At 35.1% G+C, this 20,650-nt stretch overlaps 3 protein-coding genes across 3 annotated transcripts; all 3 read right to left on the reverse strand.

Annotated features, from left to right (window-relative positions):
• Window positions 1–1,563: 1,563 nt before the first annotated feature.
• On the reverse strand, window positions 1,564–8,725 carry LOC136024626 (uncharacterized). The gene is made up of 3 exons (XM_065700056.1): window positions 8,495–8,725; window positions 5,119–5,235; window positions 1,564–1,767 (listed from the first exon to the last, which is right to left on the reverse strand). The coding sequence occupies exons 1-3, from the start codon at window positions 8,581–8,583 to the stop codon at window positions 1,668–1,670; spliced, it is 306 nt and encodes a 101-aa protein (XP_065556128.1). The 5' UTR covers window positions 8,584–8,725; the 3' UTR covers window positions 1,564–1,667.
• Window positions 8,726–14,318: 5,593 nt separating this feature from the next.
• Window positions 14,319–15,131, reverse strand: LOC136025480 (uncharacterized). Its single transcript, XM_065701513.1, has one exon. It carries the CDS (start codon window positions 15,129–15,131, stop codon window positions 14,319–14,321), a length of 813 nt encoding a protein of 270 aa, XP_065557585.1.
• A 2,143-nt stretch (window positions 15,132–17,274) lies between these two features.
• On the reverse strand, window positions 17,275–19,008 carry LOC136025481 (uncharacterized). The gene has a single exon (XM_065701514.1). It carries the CDS (start codon window positions 19,006–19,008, stop codon window positions 17,275–17,277), a length of 1,734 nt encoding a protein of 577 aa, XP_065557586.1.
• Between the last annotated feature and the right edge of the window lie 1,642 nt (window positions 19,009–20,650).

Here is a 20,650-nt window from a genome sequence, read left to right on the forward strand (position 1 = left end):
TTCTAATCAGTTTGGAGCAGCTCAATTTGAATTGAAAGATCATGCCTTTCACAATTGCTTAAGATCCTATACCTTTAAATCCAATGTCGCCTTTAAGACCCAAAGATCTGGCGAACTAGTCAATGTTTTGCACCAAACTATCGGTGGAATAATACGGCAAATTCAAGAAGAAGAACGTACTAGGGTAAGAGCTCGACTGGCAGATAATGCAATTTTTAGCCGGGAAGATGAAGAGGATAGGACTGTCCCTTTGCTTTCGTACATGGAACGTTTTAATAGAGGTGGGGATATAGATACAGAAATTGACAAATGCATCACAAAAATCAATGAATTGGCGGAAAACTATGCAGAAAATGGGAGTGAATTTTCACTTACAGGAATCCAGAGTCTCGACATTCATATTGCAAAATTTGACGGGGATTTTCCCATTCCTGCCGGCCGGAACGGTCCTGCAGTTCCGCAAGCCCTTGCTAGCATAAAACGAATTTTACAAATGCGGTTCGATCAAGGATTACAATGTTTCAAATGGTCGGTCTTAGCAGCGGGACATCAAGTTTTAAAAGACAATTCTAGTCAGTCTAATTTACTAGAGTTAAATAGGAATGGGCTAGAAGGAAGTCATGGAGAACCCGGTATTTTTCCAACCGTTACATTCGACTGTTTTGAGGGAAAATGGCCAATCAAAATCAACGATATCTCAAAATGGGAGCAAGAAAACGCCTCCACCTCAGTAGGGATATGCGTAGTACATTATAATGAACTAGAGAAAGCAATTTGTCCAATTCGTGCTCCATCTAATTCCAATGTAAAATATTATGCCTATTTACTCTACGGAGAGTCGGATAATGCAGACTTCGCTAATTTTTGGCCTATCATAAATCTAATTCGTTTACTATCTTCAAGAAAAACAGCAAGATTCTATTGCCCATGCTGCCTGTCACCATCAAGGACTGAGGATAAATTAAAACACCATATCGAAGCCTGCTCTTCTCACGGTTTACAAACAGTATCTATGCAAAAGGGCGAAAAAGTAATAATCGAATTTAAGGATTTCTATAATAAAATGCCATTTCAATATAGAATTTTCGCAGATTTCGAGTCAATCATCAAAAAAGTTGACGAACCTATTCGAAAAGGAATAATTTCAGAGCACCGGCCAGCAGCGTACGCACATGCCGTCGTCAAATACGGTAAAAAACTTGAGCAATACCAAGAAACCTATGGACCAACTTGCCATATTGACGGCATGATATTACTGATTCAAGACGCACAAAACTGCTTAGACGAAATATATGATACTTGTCACGAGATGATACTGAAAAAGATAGTCATAAATTTCAAGAGACTAATTGTGGTATATGTGAAAAACCCCTGATCGAAAAACCGAAAAAACTAGGAGATAGAACAGTCAGACATCACTGCCATTATATTAAAGGACCGAATTTTGAATGTTTAGCTCACTCGACATGTAACACCGTTTTAAGACATAAGCGGTATATTCCAGTTGGGTTCCATAATTTAAGTCACGACGTAAAACATGTTTTGGAAGCCCTTTTACAAATTGAAGGTTTTAATTTACAGTACGAACCATTGGCTAAATCAAGCAAAGAATTTCTCACCTTAAAAATTAGCTGGTCCCAGAACCTTGAAAATAACCAAGAACGCCGCTATTCAATTCTCTTCTTTGACACTTTTGCATTCCTGCCAAAATCCTTGGAAAATTTGATTGCTGTACAAAAGGCTGAAGATCCACAGTCTTTCAAAATCCTACGATAGAAATTTCCAAATGATCATCAATACAATCTACTTACACAAAAGGGTGTTTTCCCGTATAGTTATATGGATGAATTTACACGGTTTGAAGAACCAAGTTTACCATCTCAAGCATCTTTTTATGATGATCTCAACCAAAAGGATATAAGTACAGAAGAATACGCTCTTGCGCAAGAAGTTTGGGATGTCTTCCAGTGCAAAAATGTTAGTCATTATTGCGGAGTTTATCTTACATCAGATGTGTTAACTCTAACCGATGTTTTTATGACCTTTGTGGAAGATGTACTAGATCTTTATAGTTTAGACCCAAATGCATATTTTTCAACACCACCTTTTGCATACCAACTAATGCTGAAATTTGCAGCTCCATATAAAATCCACTTAATTGAAGATTTAGAAATTCATCTTAAGATTGAAAAAGCTATATATGGTGGTCTGGTATTCCATAATGATCGGTACATTCAATGTGACCCTATTCATCCGGATAATCCGAGCTACGGTTTGTGTTTAGATCATCATGGACTATGTGTAAACTGCATGTCAAATTATAAAATGCCCATTGGTGACTATAAAATTTTAGAATATCAGGATTACCCCGACTTTTCTACTATAAAAGAGAATGGAGAGTATGGCTATTTTGTGACAGTTTGTGGAGAAATTCCACGAAAATTCCACGACTATTATCAAATAATGCCACACCCTATTTCCAGACAGAAAATCCGTTTTGAAGATTTATCCCCATACAACCAAAAACGCATAAAGGAAGACAAGAGCCCATGGACGTCAACAAATAAATTGCTCGCATCTTTTGGCTACAAAAACAAAATTACCCTACACCATACATACTTGAAATTCATACTCAATCATCATTTTCGTCTAGATCAGATCCATAGTGTAATTCAATTCAAACAGGAATTTCTTATGGAACCGTACATTGACCATTTTATGGAAAGAAGATCACAAACAAAATCTAAGACGAAGAGTGAGCTCTATAAGCTATTTAACAACACTATTCTTGGGAAATCGGTAGAGCAAGAACGAAAAAGGACATCGTGTATAGTTACAACAGATCTGAAAACTACAAGACGTCTGGTTGGAGACTGTAATATATCTTCTTTCTCAATAGTTAATGAGAATCTTGCGCTGATATTCAGACAAAAGAGACATGCCCTTCTGAACAAATATATTGCAGCTGGTGCAGCCATCTTATCTATATCCAGAAAAATTATGGCTGAGACATATTGGGACAATCTAGTTCCATCTTATGGTGGGCCTCTTTCTGGTAGAATTTATTTAGCTTATTCAGATACCGACTCAGTCTTTATTAAGATACTTACAAAGTATTTAGTCGGCGATTTGACATCCCCAACCCTCCGACCTATCATAGACTTTTCCAATTGGGACCCCATCAAATATCCCCATGTGGTAAATAGCCAGAAGAAGAATGAATTTGGCAGGCTTAAAAACGAACTAGGAAGCGATACGTTCATAGAATTAATCGCCGCGTCGCCTAAATGCTATTGTGTTGTAACGCAGAACGAGAAATTAAAGAAGGCGGCCAAAGGAACATCAAAACGTCCGATGAAGAAATATCTAACGACGGAAAGATTTAAAGAAGCTGTTTTTGAAGGAAGGGTCATTAGAACTACAACAAAAGCCATAAGATCTCTCAAGTTGAAATTATATACAATGGAAGTTGTCCGTACTGCCATCTCTGGTGTTTCGGACAAAGTATATATTTTTGATGATGGGATCACTACCCTTCCTCTTGGACATTATAAAATTGAAGAAATGAAGTGATCTCAGATATGATTCACATTTTCAAAAACAAATTTAGTATTGTATAGAAAGTGCTAGTGAAAATATGTATACTGCAGTTAGTTTTCTTTGTGAGTGTTTAGAAATCCTATGTCAGAATTTTATAGTAAGATATAAATACAAGTGTAAAACATTTATGGACTATAACAATTGGAACATTTTAAATAGTTGAGTGTGTATTTCATGCAATTATTTACCTGAGCTACAGATAAGGCTCTTAGAAAACGGAAGAGAATGTAAATGCAGCAAAACAACAATTTTGGACGTTTTAACGTAGGATACAAAATTAGCAGGCTATAGTAGCCATAGCGGGATATGTAACATTGAAGATGCAATCAGTGACTGTTTACAGAACACAGTGTTATACTATATTGATAAAAAAGAAAGACAACCTCAAGATATTCGAGCAATTATTCAAAAACGGAACAATCTTTTAATCCATTGTTGTGAAGACTGCAAGAACTTTCTAAAGGACATTTACAACCAACACTTTTTTTCTCTTCAAGGAACTGGATATAGATAATCTATAAGAGGAGTGGATAATCTTGAAAAGTGACAGTTTAAAGAAGAAAAGCAATCAGTCAACATATTTAAAAATGAAACTACCTTTCGGATGATTATTGCTGGCCCATCTAAATTAATTGAAGAAAACGAAAAACTATTTGAAAAGCCTCCAAGAGAAATTTACTATTGTTATCGAACAAGGCAGACAATATATGATAAAATAAAAGAAGAAATGCCATATGTCCATTTTATTCAGAACTTCGAGATTCTTGAGAACCTCAGGTCAAATTCTTTAGTGATTTTTGATGACCTTGCAACGCATATGGAAAAGCACTCCTCAAAGCTGTTGGATTTATGGACAGTCGAATCTCATCATATGAAAATTTCAGTGATATTAGTATTGCATAATCTTTTTCAACAAACAAAAAGTATTCGAACGATAAGCTTAAATACAAATATATTTGTATTATTTCGACAAGCACGAGATCAATCCTCTATTACAACTTTAGGGAAACAAATGTTTCCAGGAAACTCTCGCTATTTATTGGACAGCAATAAAATGGCAACCGATAAACCTTTTGGATACTTATTTATAAATGTGAATAGCAAGGATAGAAATCTTATGCTAACAAGTAACATTTTCGAAAAAGAAGCAACAGTACATACACCACACGCATTGAAAAAGTGACACTAGTCTTGAAAATGGAACGAATGAAGCAACTTCATCCTTTTGTAGAGATTTTAGCTAAAGCTAAACCCAAGCTAAGACGTGCTTTATTACAAAATTTGGACAAGGATATTGTGAAAGCATTTTCAGAACTTTGTTTAAATATCACCAATTCAAACATTTCGATGCCATTATGTCAAAAGAAACGGTGCTGTCAACATTGTAAAATTATCCGTGATTTATCAGTTAAAAAGAAGAATATTAAACAGAAGAGCCGGAAATTAGTGCAACAAGGAAGTGGCTTTTTTTGGTGTATTATTACCAATTATTGGAAGTTTAATTGGATCTTCACTTACCAGAAATGGCAGCAGTTCGACCGTACAAGCTCATTCCACTGGAGACAGCTATTCAGCCAAGGCAGAGCTTTGAATATGAGATGGCTGATTTCTTGAATAACGATTCCATATTTGGTTCTAAAAAATTACTTTTATTTCAATCTGCAATGTCTCGCCTTCAAAAGTGTCGAAGTGATATGACAAAACCAATTAAAGTGGAGGTTGCTTCAAAACCTAGCCTACCCTCTACCCTCAAAAGTTTTTGGAAAAGCAAGAGTCCTATACTTTGCATAGAAGAGCTGTTAGACCAAAACATTTTAGAAAAACTATAGCACTCTACCCCTTTGAGATTGCTCAAGCAGATTTGATGAGTTTGGATGGATCCTATGCCAAGCATAATGCAACGTACACGTTTTTACTGGTCATTATTGATATTTTTTCACGCAAACTTTTGTAAAGCCACTGAAAAGTAAGCATGGAAGTGAAGTTACAAAACAATTGGAGCAAGTATTTTCTGAACAGACATTTAAAAAGATTCACGTAGATAGAGGAAAGGAATTTTTGAATCCAAGTGTGAAAAAGACTCTTGAAAAGTATCAAATTGAACTCTATCATACCCATAGTCACCTGAAAGCTACAATAGTTGAAAGAAGCATAAGTGCACTTTGTTCTCATCTAAGTGCATTTTGTACTCATTTTAATACATTTTCTTTTGTACCAAGACTTGACTTAATTGTTTCTCAGTATAATGATTCACCGCATCGTAGCCTTGGAAATTTAGCAACGAATCAAGTAAACTTACAAAATACACCTTATATTTCTGATTTTATGTACGGAAAAAGTGAAAGCAAGCAAAAAAGGCTTAGGAATCAATTACAAGTTGGACAAAGTGATCAAGCTAGAAATGTCGATTGAATCCTTCTATGTTTCGTTTAGTTCGGATGTCTCAGACCCTGTTTATGATCAAACAAACAAGATTGCAGATTTCCTGACAAAGCTTAACCACCCGATTGTGCTTCAAGGATCAGAATGGAAAATGGTCTTAGTATCCCTCCATTTAACCAACTCTTTTGATTCTTTGAGACAAGATCAAGACTATTTTTTCAAATTGTTTCGATTTGTTGGTGATAACAAAGACCCAAGCAAACGTTAAGGCACTAAAATAACGCTTCCAAAGAATAAGCGGTACAATACAATTCCGGAGATTATCAAAAACATGAATACTTTGGTTTATACCGGCAAAGACTCGGTTGATTTTCACTACAATAGACTATATGATCGAGTCTATATACTGGGACTAAAAGTCGGCGAATCCTGCTATCTTACTGATGGTTTGCGAGAAGTTCTTGGATACAAAGAAAACATTATTGAGCCAGGATTGGATGATAATTTTCACCAGAATTATGGCATTGAAGGACCATTAGTCCCAGGACTTTACTACCAGTGGAATTCAATCTTTGTGTACACGGACATCGTTCAGCGTTCATGTATTGGAAATACATCTGCTCCCATCCTAAGAATTCTCCCGAGAAAAACGACAAACGAGGAAGTGATCAGCTATTCGTTCCAGCCACTTATTTATTTAGATATAAGTAGACAAAACATTGAAATTGTTCATTTTAGTTTTAGAACTGAAAAGAATAACATCATGCCCATTAATAGAGGACTAGTCTCGCTAACAGTCGAATTTAGAAAAGATGAATAGCCGTAGACAATTTGTTTGTCCCTCTGTGGACTGTTTTATGAAAACAATACAAAATGGACTTTAGCCAATTTTTTGGAAAAATGATGCGATTTGCCATACCTCTTTTAAGAAAATTTTTGTTCCTGCGGTGTCTGATGTTGTTGGCAATACAATCACTGAGTTTGAAAAAGACAAGATTTTGGTTCATCCTTGAAAAAAAATATACAAAATAAAGTACGTGACATTACGGAAAGTATTAAACAACGTGGAAGTGGTATAAGTAGACCACGCAAACGAAAATTGATCAGTTTGCATCGATCCAAGGTGAAAGCAAGACCTATCCAGAAAATTAAGCGCTCAAAAGCAGATTTTTTTGGCGAAAAATGAGTTTCCTTCCAACCGAAGACATTGTGCCCTCAGTTAGTTCAGCCATCAGCTATTTTCAAAGCCCAAATGTTGATGTATCTGTCAAGTCTGCATATTTTGATCCAATCTACCCAGTAGTCCCTTTATCAGATGGCTCACCTATTCACTTTCGCTTTTCAAGCAACGAAAACTATTATTCTGATATGCAAAACAGTATTTTAGAGTTAAAAGTCAAAGTTTTTAAATCAGATGGAAATCCTGTAACAGATAGCGACAAAGTTTCATACGATGATGGGCATTATGAATACTTTATTCCAAAAAATTCAAGTATTTGTCAATGATACGCTTGTATCGAGTGGTAATTCGTTAAGTGCCTACACTTCATTCGCATCGTATACATTATTAAGGCCAAACAGTACAAAAAAATCGCGTGGTTCAAAGTATGGTTTTTACACAAAAGAAGATGGTACTTTGGATCCTAAATTGGCAGTACTCGCCACTGAAACTTTACACCTTGCTGCGCGACCATCGCACGATTTCTTCCAACTAAATCAGTTTATACCACCTGGATTAAAAATTAACATAAGGTTTTTCCCATCATTGCCTAGATTCGTTTTTCGAAAACTCGAAAAAGCTACTCCTGATGTTACAGTTACAATAAGTGAAGCAGTTTTACATATTCGAAAAGTAAAAATTGTATCCTCGCTAGCATTGGCAGTAGAAATGGTCAAAACAAGCGGAAGTAATCTAAAAATTATGATTCCAAAACTGGTGCCTACACCAAGAATTATTTCAACTGGAAGTCTCTCTTTTGCTGAAAGTTCATTGACGACATATGGACATCTCCCTTCAAAAGTTATTCTTGGCCTTGTAAAAACGTCGAATCAGCTAGGAAGCTACGAATCCAGCCCGTTTAAATTTGAGCTTTTTCATCTATCTTCTCTGCATCTTAAAGTGAATGGACAGCCAATTTATTCACTAAGCTTTTCTGATCAGAGTTTTAGACTTCTTTACGAAATGAGCATGCGAACTTTGGGAGGAGACGAAACAACTTTTGAAAATGGACTATCATATGATAAATGGATATGTGATTCTTCCCTTATATGCTTGGATGTTTCTGGAACTCCAGATCTATGTCTTAAAGACGGAACACTACGATTAGATCTCACTTTTTCACAAGCTACAGATGCGTCTGTTAGCCTTATAATTATCGGATTTCAAGAGACATTTTTGGAAATTGACAATTCAGGAGCTGTATTTCTCTCGATTGCACCATGAATACGAGACAAGTGCTAGCTGTTTTAAAAAAGGACATTGCTGCTAAACAATACAAAAGTTTCTGCTTACCTTCCGACTTTCTTGATTATCTTACAATCACAAGTTTCCCGACAATCATCGTGGTGAATACCAGTCCATCTAGGCTGCTTTTTGGCCATTGGGTTGGTTTTGGTACCTACGGAAGAAATTATTCTGAATGGAAAAAATATTGGACAATTTGTAGACAAATTTGAAATAGTGACTCAGAATCGAAGAAAAATTCAAAATACAATGACTATGGCTTGTGGATTTCATGTTTTAGTGTTTATTCTTTTACGCTTACGACGTTATTCATTTCAAAGTATTGTTAATATTTTTATACATTGGCGTGCAAAATATATATATAATATATATAAATATATAATATTTAAATAAATATAAAATATTAAATATACAATATACATCCCGGTCTTTAATTTTGTCAGTCGAAAACATGACGTCACTCGACAGACACACACACAGACAGCTTATTTATATATATATATATATATATATATATATATATATATATATATATATATATATATATATGTATATATATATATATATATATATATATATATATATATATATATATATATATATATATATATATATATATATATATATTCAAATGTTGGACACACGGACACAACTACAATGGCGGGTAACTAATATGGTGCGTAACGACTTACGCGTGCGGGGGGGGGGGGCTTGGAAGGGGGGAGGGGGCGCGAAGCACCCCACCAACTAGGTATATCTATACCTAGCCAGTATATCTATAAAAATATGTTGTCTATGGGTTATGTCTGTCGAGTGACGTCATGTTTGTGTGTCGACTGACCTCATGTTTTTCGACTGACGTCATTATAAGGATTGCACTGTATGTCGTCATGAAGTTGTTTGTAGACTGACGTCATGTTTGTTAACTTATGAAATTACAGACCGGGACACCGGAACACAGGGAATATAAATAACGACCGGGACACTCAAAGAGAAATTACGGACTGGGAAACCAGGACACAAATAACGACCGAGACACAGGGAATATAAATAACCTGCAGGTACAGGGACTCAACTACAACGGGGACGCTGGGGGGCACAGGTGGTATATATAAATGACGACCGGGACACAGGGAATGTTCGAAGAGAAATTAAAGACCGGGACACCAGGACATAAATGACAACCAGGACACCGGGACGCAGGGAATATAAATGACGACAAGGAGATTACAGACGGGGACACCGGGAATATAAATGAGGACCGGGATACAACTACAACGGGGACACCGGGGGCACAGGGGCACATACAAATGACGACGGGGACACTGGAAATGCTCGATTAGCAATCACCATCAACAAACCTCAAGGGCAATCATTAGAATAATGAGGTATAGATCCGAATACGGATGGTTTTTCCTATACACAATTAAATGCTGCATATTCAAAAGTCGGTAAACCTGACAATTGTATATATGCACTGACAATCGGACAGCGAAGAATGTTGCATATTCGCAAGTTTTACGTAGTTAAAAACATATATATATCTATCTATATTCACAGGTGGGACAAAGGGACACAAATACAATGGCGCATAACGACTTACGAGCGCAGGGGGGCATATGTTGCATGTTCAAGAGTCGGTAAACCTGACAATCTCTTTATATGTACAGACAATGGGACAGCAAAGAATGTTGTATATTCGCAAGTTTTACATAGTTAAAAACATATATATATGTATATATATATATATATATATATATATATATATATATATATATATATATATATATATATATACTAGCTGTTGGGGTGGCGCTTTGCACCATTATTGGAATCAAAAGTCTTTCCAGGTGCAAATGACGCAACATTGCGATGTCGCAAAGGTAGGTATTTACGAACCAGGTGGTTATTACACAATATAGTCTAGGCTAGTAAAATTATGAATTTTAATTCTTTTAAAAATATTTCTAAGAGTAGATCTAGGTTTTTTCAAGGTTATAATATTGCATAAGTAGTTTGGAGGTATAATTAAGCCTATACTAAATGATCCTCCATTCTCCACCCCTTTTCCCCACATTGCTCTTAATTTTTATTTCTTATTCGTGTATTCCTAATTAAAGACTTGGAAAAATTACTTGTGACCCAATACAACTTTAAATTAAACTAGATTCTACGCAGATAGCGGTCAATCCGGGCAACGCTTAATTGTTGGCTCATACGTTTGTTTCAACACAGCTAGCGGTGTAAAGCTTGCAACCAAAACGTTGTTCATACGTTGGATTTATTGTGAAATGCAGGTTTGCAACATTTTTGTGTTAGACCTATGGAAAGATTGCATTCAAAAGAGGTAAGTTTTTTTTTACATTATGTTTTCTAGTGTAGGTAGGTCTTAGAAAATTATGCTGTACTTCAACTAGTACCTGTAGTTATAGACATGCAAAGTCTGAATAGAGAAATCTACCTAGGCTAGATACAATTTGGACTTTATTTTCTAGGTTGGACTTGCATATCCAACTTTTCATACCGTAATTTGGTTCGATCCTCCAATGGAAAAGTACGCAAAAGGTCCAGTTTTCAACCACTTATGTTTATACTTTGATGTCTCAAATGTCTAACTTTCTATAAGCACATTTTTCAGTTTAAAATTTTTATTGAACAAAGCTGATCGATACAAAAACTTAATAAGAAAGTGATACTTGTTCACAATAATTATCAATACAGAGCGGAGACAATGCTTTAAAATCAACATTAAAGAATTTCACAATAATATTCTCACTTAAAAAATCATTCCACAACGAATTAGGTGTACAAATATTAACAATACTTTGAAATGAATAACGTTGTAAGCGTAAAAGAATAAACACTAAAACATGAAATCCACAAGCCATAGTCATTGTATTTTGAATTTTTCTTCGATTCTGAGTCACTATTTCAAATTTGCCTACAAATTTTCCAATATTTTTCCATTCAGAATAATTTCTTCCGTAGGTACCAAAACCAACCCAATGGCCAAAAGCAGCCTAGATGGACTGGTATTCACCACGATGATTGTCGGGAAACTTGTGATTGTAAGATGATCAAGAAAGTCGGAAGGTAAGCAGAAACTTTTGTATTGTTTAGCAGCAATGTCCTTTTTTAAAACAGCTAGCACTTGTGTCGTATTCATGGTGCAATCTGGAGAAATACAGCTCCTGAATTGTCAATTTCCAAAAATGTCTCTTGAAATCCGATAATTATGAGGCTAACAGACGCATCTGTAGCTTGTGAAAAAGTGAGATCTAATCGTAGTGTTCCGTCTTTAAGACATAGATCTGGAGTTCCAGAAACATCCAAGCATATAAGTGAAGAATCACATATCCATTTATCATATGATAGTCCATTTTCAAAAGTTGTTTCGTCTCCTCCCAAAGTTCGCATGCTCATTTCGTAAAGAAGTCTAAAACTCTGATCAGAAAAGCTTAGTGAATAAATTGGCTGTCCATTCACTTTAAGATGCAGAGAAGATAGATGAAAAAGCTCAAATTTAAACGGGCTGGATTCGTAGCTTCCTAGCTGATTCGACGTTTTTACAAGGCCAAGAATAACTTTTGAAGGGAGATGTCCATATGTCGTCAATGAACTTTCAGCAAAAGAGAGACTTCCAGTTGGAATAATTCTTGGTGTAGGCACCAGTTTTGGAATCATAATTTTTAGATTACTTCCGCTTGTTTTGACCATTTCTACTGCCAATGCTAGTGAGGATACAGTTTTTACTTTTCGAATATGTAAAACTGCTTCACTTATTGTAACTGTAACATCAGGAGCAGCTTTTTCGAGTTTTCGAAAAACGAATCTAGGCAATGATGGGAAAAACCTTATGTCAATTTTTAATCCAGGTGGTATAAACTGATTTAGTTGGAAGAAATCGTGCGATGATCGCGCAGCAAGGTGTAAAGTTTCAGTGGCGAGTACTGCCAATTTAGGATCCAAAGTACCATCTTCTTTTGTGTAAAAACCATACTTTGAACCACGCGATTTTTTTTACTGTTTGGCCTTAATAATGTATACGATGCGAATGAAGTGTAGGTACTTAACGAATTACCACTCGATACAAGCGTATCATTGACAAATACTTGAATTTTTTGGAATAAAGTATTCATAATGCCCATCATCGTATGAAACTTTGTCGCTATCTGTTACAGGATTTCCATCTGATTTAAAAACTTTGACTTTTAACTCTAAAATACTGTTTCGGATATCAGAATAATAGTTTTCGTTGCTTGAAAAGCGAAAGTGAATAGGTGAGCCATCTGATAAAGGGACTACTGGGTAGATTGGATCAAAATATGCAGACTTGACAGATACATCAACATTTGGGCTTTGAAAATAGCTGATGGCTGAACTAACTGAGGGCACACTGTCTTCGGTTGGAAGTAAACTCATTTTTCGCCAAAAAATCTGCTTTTGAGCGCTTAATTTTCTGGATAGGTCTTGCTTTCACCTTGGATCGATGCAAACTGATCAATTTTCGTTTGCGTGGTCTACTTATACCACTTCCACGTTGTTTAATACTTTCCGTAATGTCATGTACTTTATTTTGTATATTTTTTTTCAAGGATGAACCAAAATCTTGTCCTTTTTCAAACTCAGTGATTGTATTGCCAACAACATTAGACGCAACAGAAACAAAAATTTTCTTAAAAGAGGTATGGCAAATCGCATCATTTTTCCAAAAAATTGGCTAAAGGCACCATATCCAACCATAGGTGTAGCTTTTCCTTGATAGTAATCCATTCCACCTCCATTTTGTATTGTTTTCACAAAACAGTCCACAGAGGGACAAACAAATTGTCTACGGCTATTCATCTTTTCTAAATTCGACTGTTAGCGAGATTAGTCCTCTATTAATGGGCATGATGTTATTCTTTTCAGTTCTAAAACTAAAATGAACAATTTCAATGTTTTGTCTACTTATATCTAAATAAATAAGTGGCTGGAACGAATAGCTGATCACTTCCTCGTTTGTCGTTTTTCTCGGGAGAATTCTTAGGATGGGAGCAGATGTATTTCCTATACATGAACGCTGAACGATGTCCGTGTACACAAAGATTGAATTCCACTGGTAGTAAAGTCCTGGGACTAATGGTCCTTCAATGCCATAAGTCTGGTGAAAATTATCATCCAATCCTGGCTCAATAATGTTTTCTTTGTATCCAAGAACTTCTCGCAAACCATCAGTAAGATAGCAGGATTCGCCGACTTTTAGTCCCAGTATATAGACTCGATCATATAGTTTATTGTAGTGAAAATCAACTGAGTCTTTGCCGGTATAAACCAAAGTATTCATGTTTTTGATAATCTCCGGAATTGTATTGTACCGCTTATTCTTTGGAAGCGTTATTTTAGTGCCTTAACGTTTGCTTGGGTCTTTGTTATCACCAACAAATCGAAACAATTTGAAAAAATAGTCTTGATCTTGTCTCAAAGAATCGAAAGAGTTGGTTAAATGGAGGGATACTAAGACCATTTTCCATTCTGATCCTTGAAGCACAATCGGGTGGTTAAGCTTTGTCAGGAAATCTGCAATCTTGTTTGTTTGATCATAAACATGGTCTGGGACATCCGAACTAAACGAAACATAGAAGGATTCAATCGACATTTCTAGCTTGATCTGCGTTTATCCAAGTGTTGAAAGTGGTGGGGTATCCTAGCCAACTGACAAGCAACTGTTTAATTCCACGATATGTTCGCTGTTTAAGTACTTTATCTATAACGTATTCATCGGGCTCTTGAACTTTTGTTGTTCCCTCTGATAAAAACATCCAAGAACAGGCTCATCTGACAAATCCACTAATTTAAATGTGATTGGATCTGTGGATTGAACACTAGCAATTCAAAAAATTTCTTTGCTAAAATTAAACTGTCCTTTCTCAAAGATTCCTTTACCACGTAAGATTCTAACACTTTGTCCAACTTGTAATTGATTCCTAAGCCTTTTTTGCTTGCTTTCACTTTTTCCGTACATAAAATCAGAAATATAAGGTGTATTTTGTAAGTTTACTTGATTCGTTGCTAAATTTCCAAGGCTACGATGCGGTGAATCATTATACTGAGAAACAATTAAGTCAAGTCTTGGTACAAAAGAAAATGTATTAAAATGAGTACAAAATGCACTTAGATGAGAACAAAGTGCACTTATGCTTCTTTCAACTATTGTAGCTTTCAGGTGACTATGGGTATGATAGAGTTCAATTTGATACTTTTCAAGAGTCTTTTTCACACTTGGATTCAAAAATTCCTTTCCTCTATCTACGTGAATCTTTTTAAATGTCTGTTCAGAAAATACTTGCTCCAATTGTTTTGTAACTTCACTTCCATGCTTACTTTTCAGTGGCTTTACAAAAAGTTTGCGTGAAAAAATATCAATAATGACCAGTAAAAACGTGTACGGTGCATTATGCTTGGCATAGGATCCATCCAAACTCATCAAATCTGCTTGAGCAATCTCAAAGGGGTAGAGTGCTATAGTTTTTCTAAAATGTTTTGGTCTAACAGCTCTTCTATGCAAAGTATAGGACTCTTGCTTTTCCAAAAACTTTTGAGCTTCTTGTTGAGATTTATTTGCAGCCAATGCAAGATGGCGTGGTGAGGAAAGAGCACCAAACTTGCCAATATTTTCATAGACTTGCTTTAAATTTTTTGCCATTTGCTTAGTAACGAAATCTGTGTTGGGCTTTTTGATGGTCGTCGATAATGACTTCTAAAAGTACCAGTCTTGAATCGTTGTCTCGATTTGATTGGTGACTGGCTTGGTGACTCGAGAACTGTAGAGTTGACACTTGCAAAAGATCCACCACTGTCAGTGACTTGTTCTGAACTGATTCTTCTTAAATTTTGCACGTCTTTTAAAATGCCTTTATTTCTGATTAGACTGAGGGGGATATTGCTGTCAGCCAAAAAGTTTAAAATGTTTGAATCAATAGCATATTGTGACTTCCAATTCGAAATCAGGTCCGTTAATAAATCTGTTGCATTATAGAGCTTATCATGAATTTTATATTGTTAAATCCACGTTCACTTTCAAATCCATCCAGTTCATGCAAGTGATGATATAATAATTGTGCAAACTGTCGGTAGGATAAGGGAGCTTTTCAAAAAGACCTTCATACTCTTGTGTGCTCGCCTGTGGTGAAAAAGGTTCCGCCCTGCCTGGACGTGCCTTTTATTTACCGGCGCAGCGTACGGGCCCAGATTCTTATTTACCGCGGTTGGGCCCCGTCATGATACTAGCGGTCCGCTGGGTTGCGGTTCTGAGGGTAGGCTAGGTTTTGAAACAACCTCCACTTTAATTGGTTTTGTCATATCACTTCGACACTTTTGAAGGCGAGACATTGCAGATTGAAATAAAAGTAATTTTTTAGAATCAAATTTGGAATCGTTATTCAAGAAATCAGCCATCTCATATTCAAAGCTCTGCCTTGGCTGAATAGCTGTCTCCAGTGGAATGAGCTTGTACGGTCGAACTGCTGCCATTTCTGGTAAGTGAAGATCCAATTAAACTTCCAATAATTGGTAATAATACACCAAAAAAAGCCACTTCCTTGTTGCACTAATTTCCGGCTCTTCTGTTTAATATTCTTCTTTTTAACTGATAAATCACGAATAATTTTACAATGTTGACAGCACCGTTTCTTTTGACATAATGGCATCGAAATGTTTGAATTGGTGATATTTAAACAAAGTTCTGAAAATGCTTTCACAATATCCTTGTCCAAATTTTGTAATAAAGCACGTCTTAGCTTGGGTTTAGCTTTAGCTAAAATCTCTACAAAAGGATGAAGTTGCTCCATTCGTTCCATCTTCAAGACTAGTGTCACTTTTTCAATGCGTGTGGTGTATGTACTGTTGCTTCTTTTTCGAAAATGTTACTTGTTAGCATAAGATTTCTATCCTTGCTATTCACATTTATAAATAAGTATCCAAAAGGTTTATCGGTTGCCATTTTATTGCTGTCCAATAAATAGCGAGAGTTTCCTGGAAACATTTGTTTCCCTAAAGTTGTAATAGAGGATTGATCTCGTGCTTGTCGAAATAATACAAATATATTTGTATTTAAGCTTATCGTTCGAATACTTTTTGTTTGTTGAAAAAGATTATGCAATACTAATATCACTGAAATTTTCATATGATGAGATTCGACTGTCCATAAATCCAACAGCTTTGAGGAGTGCTTTTCCATATGCGTTGCAAGGTCATCAAAAATCACTAAAGAATTTGACCTGAGGTTCTCAAGAATCTCGAAGTTCTGAATAAAATGGACATATGGCATTTCTTCTTTTATTTTATCATATATTGTCTGCCATGTTCGATAACAATAGTAAATTTCTCTTGGAGGCTTTTCAAATAGTTTTTCGTTTTCTTCAATTAATTTAGATGGGCCAGCAATAATCATCCGAAAGGTAGTTTCATTTTTAAATCTTCAATCTTCATCTTCATCTTCATCTTCAATGTCACATATCCCGCTATGGCTACTATAGCCTGCTAATTTTGTATCCTACGTTAAAACGTCCAAAATTGTTGTTTTGCTGCATTTACATTCTCTTCCGTTTTCTAAGAGCCTTATCTGTAGCTCAGGTAAATAATTGCATGAAATAAACACTCAACTATTTAAAATGTTCCAATTGTTATAGTCCATAAATGTTTTACACTTGTATTTATATCTTACTATAAAATTCTGACATAGGATTTCTAAACACTCACAAAGAAAACTAACTGCAGTATACATATTTTCACTAGCACTTTCTATACAATACTAAATTTGTTTTTGAAAATGTGAATCATATCTGAGATCACTCCATTTCTTCAATTTTATAATGTCCAAGAGGAAGGGTAGTGATCCCATCATCAAAAATATATACTTTGTCCGAAACACCATAGATGGCAGTACGGACAATTTCCATTGTATATAATTTCAACTTGAGAGATCTTATGGCTTTTGTTGTAGTTCTAATGACCCTTCCTTCAAAAACAGCTTCTTTAAATCTTTCCGTCGTTAGATATTTCTTCATCGGACGTTTTGATGTTCCTTTGGCCACCTTCTTTAATTTCTCGTTCTGCGTTACAACACAATAGCATTTAGGCGACGCGGCGATTAATTCTATGAACGTATCGCTTCCTAGTTCGTTTTTAAGCCTGCCAAATTCATTCTTCTTCTGGCTATTTACCACATGGGGATATATGATGGGGTCCCAATTGGAAAAGTCTATGATAGGTCGGAGGGTTGGGGATGTCAAATCGCCGACTAAATATTTTGTAAATATCTTAATAAAGACTGAGTCGGTATCTGAATAAGCTAAATAAATACTACCAGAAAGAGGCCCACCATAATATGGAACTAGATTGTCCCAATATGTCTCAGCCATAATTTTTCTGGATATAGATAAGATGGCTGCACCAGCTGCAATATATTTGTTCAGGAGGGCATGTCTCTTTTGTCTGAATATCAGCGCAAGATTCTCATTAACTATTGAGAAAGAAGATATATTACAGTCTCCAACCAGACGTCTTGTAGTTTTCAGATCTGTTGTAACTATACACGATGTCCTTTTTCGTTCTTGCTCTACCGATTTCCCAAGAATAGTGTTGTTAAATAGCTTATAGAGCTCACTCTTCGTCTTAGATTTTGTTTGTGATCTTCTTTCCATAAAATGGTCAATGTACGGTTCCATAAAAAATTCCTGTTTGAATTGAATTACACTATGGATCTGATCTAGACGAAAATGATGATTGAGTATGAATTTCAAGTATGTATGGTGTAGGGTAATTTTGTTTTTGTAGCCAAAAGATGCGAGCAATTTATTTGTTGACGTCCATGGGCTCTTGTCTTCCTTTATGCGTTTTTGGTTGTATGGGGATAAATCTTCAAAACGGATTTTCTGTCTGGAAATAGGGTGTGGCATTATTTGATAATAGTCGTGGAATTTTCGTGGAATTTCTCCACAAACTGTCACAAAATAGCCATACTCTCCATTCTCTTTTATAGTAGAAAAGTCGGGGTAATCCTGAGATTCTAAAATTTTATAGTCACCAATGGGCATTTTATAATTTGACATGCAGTTTGCATATAGTCCATGATGATCTAAACACAAACCGTAGCTCGGATTATCCGGATGAATAGGGTCACATTGAATGTACCGATCATTATGGAATACCAGACCACCATATATAGCTTTTTCAATCTTAAGATGAATTTCTAAATCTTCAATTAAGTGGATTTTATATGGAGCTGCAAATTTCAGCATTAGTTGGTATGCTAAAGATGGTGTTGAAAAATATGCATTTGGGTCTAAACTATAAAGATCTAGTACATCTTCCATAAAGGTCATAAAAACATCGGTTAGAGTTAACACATCTGATGTAAGATAAACTCCGCAATAATGACTAACATTTTTGCACTGGAAGACATCCCAAACTTCTTGCGCAAGAGCGTATTCTTCTGTACTTATATCCTTTTGGTTGAGATCATCATAAACAGATGCTTGAGATGGTAAACTTGGTTCTTCAAACCGTGTAAATTCATCCATATAACTATACGGGAAAACACCCTTTTGTGTAAGTAGATTGTATTGATGATCATTTGGAAATTTCTATCGTAGGATTTCGAAAGACTGTGGATCTTCAGCCTTTTGTACAGCAATCAAATTTTCCAAGGATTTTGGCAGGAATGCAAAAGTGTCAAAGAAGATAATTGAATAGCGGCGTTCTTGGTTATTTTCAAGGTTGCGGGACCAGCTAATTTTTAAGGTGAGAAATTCTTTGCTTGATTTAGCCAATGGTTCGTACTGTAAATTAAAACCTTCAATTTGTAAAAGGGCTTCCAAAACATGTTTTACGTCGTGACTTAAACTATGGAACCCAACTGGAATATACCGCTTATGTCTTAAAACGGTGTTACATGTCGTGTGAGCTAAACATTCAAAATTCGGTCCTTTAATATAATGGCAGTGATGTCTGACTGTTGTATCTCCTAGTTTTTTCGGTTTTTCGTTCAGGGGTTTTTCACATATACCACAATTAGTCTCTTGAAATTTATGACTATCTTTTTCAGTAATTATCATCTCGTGACAAGTATCATATATTTCGTCTAAGCAGTTTTGTGCGTCTTGAATCCGGGCAAAAAGCAAAGAAAATTATTACGAAATAATATCAGAAATAACATCTGAAAAAAAGCCCCTAAAAGTGATTAAATTTGAAAAAAAAACGTTTCAGGAAAAGGAAAAGAGAACGAAACAGGAAATATGTTCGCAAGGTAATAAATTTATAAATAAATTTTGCTTACCAACACTAACATTGCTAAAACAAAAAAATAACCTCCATACAACTACCTTTATCCATATGCCTATAATAATTTAAATATTTTTGAAATTACCAAAACTGCTAATCTTGTAAGGATTTTACAGGCCATTATACATAAATGTCAGAATATACCACATTCGGAAAATCTAATCTTAACGCTTAGCCTATTGACCGCTTATAAGGAAAAAAAATAACTTATACGTGTGTGTATGTGTGTATGTATATGTATATATATGTATATATATATATATATATATATATATATATATATATATATATATATATATATATATATATATATACATATATATATATATATATATATATATATATATATATATATATATATATATATATATATATATATATATATATATATATATATATATATATATATATATATATATATATATATATATATATATATATATATATATATATATAGATATATATATTAATTCACTCCAATTCCCTCAAATTAAGTCAAATTTTTTTTCTCTAAACAATACAGCCTAATCATCGGTAAGATTTGATTGGCTAAGGAAAAAAGAAGGCGGAGCAACTATGTGTAACCATAGCGCGTAATAAAAGGAAAAACATTTTTTTCATTAATTTTAAAAGTACCAAATACATTTAACAAAATACAACTTCTTACCTTGTCCAAGTCTACATGGATTCATAGCATGGTCCAAACTTTGAGAAAACTTCAAAACACAATGACTATAATGGATAAGAAAATGTCCACGAGATATACTTATATATCAACCATAATGTTTCCATCTTGATAACTGAACAATGAACGGTAAGACAACGACTTTTATAATTACGACAAATGAGATGAACCCTTAATATCAAGGTCAACATTGTTGC

Source organism: Artemia franciscana, chromosome 3 (genome assembly GCF_032884065.1).
Source record: "Artemia franciscana chromosome 3, ASM3288406v1, whole genome shotgun sequence".
Classification (NCBI taxonomy): domain Eukaryota; kingdom Metazoa; phylum Arthropoda; class Branchiopoda; order Anostraca; family Artemiidae; genus Artemia; species Artemia franciscana.